The sequence below is a fragment of the Pteropus alecto genome, unplaced genomic scaffold (genome assembly GCF_000325575.1).
Source record: "Pteropus alecto unplaced genomic scaffold, ASM32557v1 scaffold13, whole genome shotgun sequence".
Lineage (NCBI taxonomy): Eukaryota > Metazoa > Chordata > Mammalia > Chiroptera > Pteropodidae > Pteropus > Pteropus alecto.
Genome location: NW_006434373.1, coordinates 3653948 through 3662901, shown reverse-complemented (window position 1 = coordinate 3662901; position 8954 = coordinate 3653948). Strand labels below are relative to the sequence as shown.

The window sequence follows — 8954 nt, the reverse complement described above, 5'->3', positions numbered from 1 at the left end:
TTTCCCTCCTCTTCTCCACATTCTGTTAATGCTTTAAAATCCAGTGTTTTCTGCTCCTGCCCACGCCCTAAAGGCTCACCTGGCTATTGCAGCCCCGCCCCTTGGATTCCTGAGGCATTTTAAACCACATTCGTTCCAGACCTTGGTCTTCTGCTGCCTTAGTATTTGCATTGAAGACCCCATGAAGGCATTCACCTTTTGAGCAAGTCGATACCCAGAAGCCTGAGAAAAGGCACCCATTAGAATGCACCCTGGATGTCCCTCCCACGCATGTTGGCATTTTATGTGTCAAAGGCTTTAACACACACACATACTACATTAACTCAGCTGAGTAGGATGAGAATGCTGCAGGGGTTTTTCATTCCTAAATTCTCAAGATAGATGTACAGTCGTCTGTGCTTTTTCTTCTTGCAAGCATCAGTTTGTACCATAAATTCCTGTCATTTATTGTGTCTTATCACCATTCCAGAATGCGAGCATTTAAGGGATCTTTTTTTTAGATATACATTTCTAAAAACTTTCAGCTAAATCTTACCATAAAGTTTGGACTGCGTAGGATTTAATAAATACTTGCTGAATCCATGGCGAAATATCCCAGTTTGGAAAAAGAATGTAATCGGCTGATGGCTCACCACTCTTCCCTTCTATGTTCAGCTACCGCGTAACCACCAGAGTGGCCACCAGCCCGAGGACATCTCTCTTTCCCAGAGATGGACCAACTACTGGGCCCTTGGCCATATTTCTTCTTGCTGTTGATGTGGAATGAATACTTCTCTCAGTCACTCCTTCTACTCACCATATTTCTCTAGCTGGCCCAAACTTATTCAAGGAAACTACTGTCTCTCTTGTAAGAAACTTCTCTCTTCCCCAGCAGAATCTTTGAGTTCATTCTCTAACAAATTCCTCTCCTTAGCTTTCATCTTACCTCTCCTCTCCCCCCAACAAAATCCTGCCTTCGTTTCTTACACACATCCACTTATATGAACTTATTCACACCTTTGTATCAAGATAAACTTGCAAAATAGTTGGATGACTAGTTAGGAGTAAGGCTTTTCCTACTTGGACATTTCCCTAAAGACCTGCAAAAAGCAATAACGATCATCAAAAATGGTGTTAATAAGAAGTAGAGGCTATGTTGCCTTGTGGCTTTATTCGGTGATTCCATACCCATTCTTTTCTTAGTGAGCGTGAACTCCCAGAGTTAAGGATTTGATCAGATAGACTACTGCGAGACCCCTGTATGCCTGGGACAGGTTCTGTTTTCTCCAGACATTGAAGCTTATGTAACTGGAGGGAGGAGGGACTTCTTTAAGAAAAAGAATAAAGATGACAAAAAAAATATGGAGTAAAGTGAACATTAATTTAAATAAGAAAATAAAGCAAATTACTTATTGTTTAATGCCTAAAACAGTGCCTGCACATAGTAGATGCTCAATAAATATTTCTTGAAAAAAAGAGAAAGAAGAATGAATAATAAATAAATCATTATAACTACATTACTATAGAAATTTTGACAAAAAAAAGCTATCAGGTACTCAAGTGTTAACTGTTCACGTACTGCCCCACTTCCTCCTGGGCCTTAGAAGTGGCCTTTGCAAGTAGAAGTGGAGTCTGGAACCTCCACTAACTAGACTCCTGGTCAGCCTGCCTCTACCCATCTCCAGCTACCAAGATGTCAGAGCCAACATTTACCAGGCTGACTGTAATTTTATGACATTAGAGATCGTAAAGCTGTGTAAAAGATTTTTAAAAACTGAATATCTATGGACTTTGCATATTGGTAGGAAAATAATGAAATATTTATCAGTGATAACTGGTAGGACAGTACCAGAAACATGAATCCTCCCACTGTGGGTCAGGAATAGATTTCAAATATCCATAAGTCTTTTCTTCCTCAAGTTAACACTCGTAGATAGGAAGCAAACAGCTCTGGCCCTTTGAACAAGCAGAAAAATTTCGCCTCACACAATGTGATATTTCTCTTACCTTGTAATTTTAAATAAGTAGGGATTAGAACTCAAAGTCATATTATTAACAGTGGAAAGCCTTTCATATGTTTCCAATAATCTCATGTGACTGGAGAGAAATTATTACTGTGATATGTGATTTCTCCATAGTCATTCACATGAATTTTTCATTTAGTAAACAACTATTTTAATTACAAAAGGTGTAGTTCCTTTTAGAAAATTAAATTTCTGTAACAGTGTTGTTGTAATAATTAATGCATTCCTTTATTCTCTTTTTCCCTCTTTCTTTCAACAAATATTTATTGAGCACCTGCTAAGGGTAGATACTGTTCTAGGCACCTACATTGCATTTGAGCTCATAATGCCAACATTCCAGAGGGAGGAAACACAAAACAAACAATTGAAATGTAATGTGTCATGCGGTGAGAAGGACTCTGTACAAAATCGAAAGCAGGAAGTAGGGACAGAAACTGACCTGGGGCAGGGAGGGGTGTGCTTTTTTCTAGAAGGTTGTCTGGCGAGTCCTTGTGCTCAGGGAAGGTTTGATCAGAGCCCCCATGCTCCATCCGAGAGAATGAGAGGCTAAGTGAGGAGCACAGGGATGCATGTGGCAAGGAGTTAGTTCGGGCATTGAAGGGTCTCTTAGCCTCAGGAAACCCTTAGGTCTTAATCTGAAGAAAATAAGAAACCAGTGGAGAGACTTGAGTAGGGGAATGGAGCAATCTCCCTTCGGTTTTATGATAGGCTTTCTCAGCCTCAGCACTATTGACATTCTGGGCCAGATAATTCTTCATCATGGGGATTTTGTAGCATACCTGCTGTGTACCTACTCAATGCCAGTAGCATCTCCCTCCCCCGGTGTAACAAGCAGAAACACCTCTATACATTGCCAAATGTTCCTAGGGGAAAGGAGGTTGGGGGGTGGCAATATCTCTTCCTATTGAAAACCACAGTTTCAAAGGATCATACCCACCCAGTATGATATTTTAGTTATATAAAAACTAACACAAGGACAACTCATTGTTTTTTGTATATTCTAATTTAGAGTTTTGCTAGAACTCTCTCATTGGATTGCAGTTCAACTTAAATGTGTCTGCACTGCATACTTGTATTTAATAATCACATCCTAATGTACAGACCAAGACTTTGAGTCAGATCCCAGTGTGATTCATTTCTCCCATACCTGTGAAAACAACACCAGACAGGGGTGATGGAGAAATCCTGTTTATAGGCTATAAGAAACCACCACAGGAATTTGAATCAACCAGTATTATGATGTACCTGACCAAAGGATGCCACTAAACTACACAAATTACCGATCTTCCTGGATGTAGAGATAAAAAATGACCCACTTGTACCTTACTTAAATTGTTATATAGTATTCTACAGTTCTTACTCCTCTGCTATTTTGCTTAAACTCCTTGAGAATCTCAAATATTTCCCTTTGGTACGACCAACTTTTCTTTACCTTCAAAACTCTGATGGCCACTGCTTGGAAGCATAAACAAACTTGATAACTTTGTTTTCTCTGTATTATTCCTTTGAAAAGTCTTCATAAAGTATGCATCTTGTCAATGCACTTTTATAATAAGGCTTCTTCATAGTTAATGCCAGCCTCCTCTGGATTTGTCATCGTTTTCATTCCCTCAGTGCTTAAATACAGAGTAATGGGCATAATTTTGACAAGGAGCATTGTGCTAAACTGACACTTTAAAACAAAACCAGATTATTGAGAGTTTCTGTGTTTGACCCTCATTGTGACTGAATCAAGAAATTAAAAAGTTGGGGCACAGACACTTTTACGTGTTTGGATTTAACTTGGAGTAAGGGTGTTTATGAGCAGAGGCTGACACAGAATTTAGTAAGCCAGGAACCCCCCAGTTAATATTAATGAATAAGGATAACTGCAAAGTGGGGACACCTATATTAATTTTGCAACCCTATTTCAGTGGTTAGTGTACAAGTTTTAAACCTGCATTTCCCATTTCATTACCATTGAGGCATGGGTGATAAAGCCACAGTAAAGAAGCTGCCTTACCTTTTACATCAACAAATGAAATAAGGAGGGAAGATTTTACATAAGGGACCAAGCACAGGAATGAGTGTGGGTGGGTGGTGGAGCCCTGCTGTGCTGTAGTCTGAATCCATCAGCAACACTAATTGTGAAATGTTGCACATAGATTAACCTCCCCAAGCCTCAATGACCTCATCTTGAAAATAGGTGTGATAGTGACAACTCTTCAGAATTGTTAGGAAAACAAGAGCTAAATCAAGTATCACATCTAGCAGGGGATTAGCACGTAATAAACACTCAGGAGCCGGTAATTATTGTAAAAGCAATGTGACTAATAAGCATTAGGTTGACCATTAATTATTATGTCTTTACTTTAAGAGGGACTTATTCCCTTATTCCAACCCAGAGTCATTCTTGAGCAGACATATACTTTTAATATAAAAATATAGAGAAAATTTCAGTAGATAATGTAAAGATCATAGCTTATTGTGACAAATTTAGAAACATTTCTTGGCTACAATTTCACCCGATGATTAGAAGTATGAAAACTTTTTTTTTTTAACGTTAATAGCAGAAAAGGAAGTTTTTACTATATTTTAAATTGTATTTAAATATCAACTATTTATGAGATAGAAATCAGTTATGAGGAAAACCGGCATCAAATATTCATACCAGGAGTCTCGACAGCGTCTCAGAGAATTGAGCCTTGCACCACCAGACATAAGAGAACTGCCCTTATTTACCCAGGGAGGTTCTCCCTGCTTCACACCCTTTAGTTGTAACCTCCCATTGCAGTGAGAACAAAACTTCAATTCCTGCCTGTGGCGGCCTCCCCACCCTGAGTGATATCTCGACCCCTCTCCCACAGGTCCTTTGCTTCCCTGCACCCAGCTCTTTGGGATCCTACTACCTGGTTTTTTGTTTGGGGTCTTCGCACATGTGGGGAGATTGTCTTTCTACACAGCTACTTCTTTCCTTCCTTTTTCTCTGAGCCTAAATGTGACCTCCTAGAGATGTTTCTTTGAACCCACTGTTGCCTGAAAACTTTGGCTGCCTACCCTCACTGCTCATTAATTTTTTTCTACCCAGCTGGGAGTCTACCACTTTTAATTATCTGTTTATTTGCTTATTTGTCTGTTGTCAAACTGGGCACTAAATTCCCAGCTGCTTGTCTGTGGTTTTCTTTATTTTGTCTCTAGCACCTGGAGGGTGTTGGGCACATAGTAGGTGCTCAATAAACAACTGAATTTAAGAATTAAAAAAAAAGAGCTTAAAGAGGAATAAAAGTAGGTGAATGTCTGTTGTGAGACAGCTTAAAAACCAAACCTGATTTACTAACTTTCCAAAGATTTTTTTAAAAAGGCAAAAAGGAGTTGACCAAACTGTACAGATATTCTCTCATTGTCATTGATAATTTCTCATTGTCGGGAACTAAGATGGTTTAGATCACCTGACATGATATTCTTACACAGGCTGGCTTGACCAAAGCCTTTTCACTTGTTTTTTAAGTGCAAAAAGTCAGGAGCTACAGTGACTCACGGGATCATTTAAATATAAACTTTTCTTCCTGGTTTTTAAAGCCCTGCTCATTTTGCCTTCAGTCTGTTTACCCAGCATTTCCTACTCTAAACCTTAGGCCATCACTCTACCTGGGAAGACCAGGCTCCTCTCTGTGCTGCATTCTGTGCTTTACTTGTAAATGTGTGGTCATTGCATTACAGGTCATCTGAACAAGACCCTCATTGGTGGGTAGGATGAAGCAGGGTCGACAAGTGGAGAGCACATTCGAGATAAATAGATAGAATGTATAGACCGAAGCACTGAAACAAGAGTCAATATGGAGCATCTAGGGAAATGTCCGTGGCCTGTAGTGTAATTTAAATGTAAGTGTCAAGGACAAGAGGAAAGAATGTCCAGGAGGAAGTATTCAGAAGGATCAAGTGAATCCCGGCCTTGGGAGACTAGTTCTAGAGGGCTGGCTGACCTGCTTCATTCTTCCTCCCTCCCTCATTTCCTCCCAATGATCCTTCCTTCCTACCTTAGAATTTAGGCACACAATTCATTTAAGATTTTAAAGCATGGAAATGACATAGTATAATTTGTCTTTTAGTGAAAAACAAAAAACTGAACAATAATCAGAATACAAAGGTTAAAGTTCTGTTTCACCTCTTCCCAGCTACTTGACCCTGGGTGATCTTAATTCCCTTTTCAGCAAAACAAGGATAACCTCTCTGCCTGTTGAGATCCTGGATATTGGGATCACAGGGGATAAACTGTTCTGCCACTTATAGAGTATAATAATTATGCTTATTATTCCTTTTGAATAATTTATTAGCCTAAAACTTCAGAAAGACCTAACTAAAGACAGCCAGAATCTATTGTGTACCAAGAGACAAGAGCAGAAGCAGCATGTATATCCCTGATGTTAAGCAGAAATCTCCCAGTAGGTTGGAGCATTTTTGAGGTCCCTGGGAAAACAAGAGCCAATCCCAGGTACACTTGGCCAGTCTGAGAGGGAACACGAGTGACTCAGGTGGAGGAGGCGAGAGGTGGAGAGGGCCACACCCGACACCATGATGACAATTGTGCTTGATTTGCACACTGTCACTTGTAGAACCTGACTAAGGATAACGCAGTCATTATAGAAAAATCTAGCAGACATTGTTGCAAACCCTAGCATTTGTTATATTTTACTTTATTATTAGCACATAGTTTAAAAAATATAGATTTATTTGGCTCTTCGCTCTAATTTGGACAATGATTTCTGTGTTTGCATTTCTCCGAGTGCTCAATTTGGGACATGCAATAAACATTTAGGTAATATTCTTAGTGTATAGAATGCAGGAGTGGGGCTTTGAAGTTTAGTATTCCTAAATGGATAATAACACATTTATAGTAATGATGAAAACATATTTCTTATTTTGTCCCAAAGCTATAAGGTTGCCTCAGCTCTACTTAATAATTCAGAAAACTTCTGAAACATGAACTTATTGCCACATGTCTTTTAGGAAATAGCCTTCTCTAATGGGAAGTGTTATAATGACAAGTTATTTGATCTATGACATCAAAATTCTTTATAGATATGTTTGAAAAAAACAAATTATGAAACGCATTTTGACCAGTTACTATTTCCCATTATGTTTGACAATGTTGTGGTGAGATTTGATAAATATCTTATAGGACATAAATTTGATTATTATTACCAATTTATCATTTTAAATGTAATTAGTGTTTGATTTCATAAGTTGTATTATTTCCTTTCAGTATTTTCTTCAACTTATTCAGTGTATTTTATCAGAAAAGAATAATATTTTCTAAAATTTATTTTAGGTTTTGAAACTAACATGAACCTAACTAGCCGAGATGATCCTGCAACATCAGAAATTGCATCAGAGACTCAAGATAGAAATGCAAATAACCATGGAATCCAGTTATCTAATTCACTCTCTAGTGCTATCACTACTGAAAATGGAAATTCCGTCTCAAATGGTAAGCACTTTTTAAACTCAGAAGTAAAATAGAGAAGATTTAAGTTGTATCAACTTTCTAGGGAGAATGGATTTAAAACATAAAAACAAAATAGGCTTAAAACTGGAAAATAGAATATAAACTGTAAAACTTCACTGTAGGGCATATTGTCAACTTATTATAGGTTAAGTTAAAGAATTAAAGCTGTATTCAGTATTAGTTGACTTTTCAGAGATATTTATGGAATATTTGGTCTATGGGAACCAGTGTAAAATGAGGCTTATACTGAACAGAAGAAGGAGATGGATGTTCTAACAGTTTCCTATAAAGTTCAACACACACTTTCTGTGTGATCCACCAATCCCACTCCTGCGTATTTATACCCAAAAGAAATGAAAACAGTATCCACACAAATATCTGTATGCACATGCTTATGGTGCCTTTATTCATAATCACCTAAAACTGAAAATAAAGTGTCCTTCAACTGGTGACTGGCTCATATTAGTCATCTATTTGTGTGAAAATTACTCCCCAGAACTTAGAGGCTAAATACGACACACAGCTATTATTTCGTAGTTTCTGTGGGTCAAGTATCTGGATGTGGCTGAGCTGAGTGCCTTTGGTACAAAGTATCCCTTTTCTTGAATTAACATTTTATAATTAATGGTAATTTCAACTTTTCTTCATTTAAACATCTAGTAATACATAGAGTTACTCCACTCAAGCCACACAGGCCGTCTTGCAATTTAGACATGTTTCTATTTCAGGGCCTTTGCTGTTCCCCTACCTGAAATGCTCTCCCCTGCCATCAGCTAACTTCCTGAATTCCTTACTTTATGTTTGCTCACTGTGGCTTTTGTTGACTGCCTGATTTAAAGTTATAACTCAGCTCAACCTTCCGCCATGCTATTCTTTTCAAGGTCACTCACCTGGCTACCAGCAAGCCTCAGAAAGATCCACTTCTAGGCTCACTTACGTGATCTTCTCCATAAGGGTGGTCCCACGACAGGGCAACTGGCTTCCCCTAGAACAAGCAATCTACAAGAAAGCCAGAAGTAACATCCATGATGAAAGTCACAGTCTTTACACAGCCTACTATTAGAGGGTGCATCCGTACTTCCACTACATTCTGTTTGTTGGGAGTCAAAGATTCAGTCCACTCGATGAGAGATGTGAGTGCCTAGAGGTGAGCCTACTGGGGGCCATTTTTCAGGCTGACTAGCACATGGAAAATCTCTGCAATAAATAAAAACAGTGAACTACAATTACACATAACAAAATAGATGAATCGCAAACACATTGCACTCAATGAAAAAAGTTAGAATCAAAAGACTGTAAGTGCTATTCCATTTATTTGAGCATTTTGGAAAAGGCAAAACTATAGGACAGAAAACAGATCAGTAGTTGCCAGAGGCTAGGTGTAATAGCAGGGGATAGACTGCTGTCTTAGTCCATTCGAGCTGCTATAACAAAATGTCATAGACTGAATTACTAAAGCAGCAGGA

General features: G+C 38.5%; 1 protein-coding gene across 5 annotated transcripts in view; it reads left to right on the top strand.

Annotated features, from left to right (window-relative positions):
• The window catches only part of MYO16 (myosin XVI), a 516601-nt gene that overhangs the window by 467791 nt on the left and 39856 nt on the right, over positions 1-8954 (top strand). For 4 of the 5 annotated variants that reach the window (XM_006909366.3, XM_015587388.2, XM_025045004.1 and 1 more), the window contains one exon: positions 7312-7470. In XM_006909366.3, coding sequence (XP_006909428.1) covers positions 7312-7470 — 159 coding nt within the window. Of the gene's footprint in view, positions 1-7311; positions 7471-8369; positions 8638-8954 lie in introns of those variants that run through there. The other variant, XM_025045003.1, reaches the window with a different exon arrangement.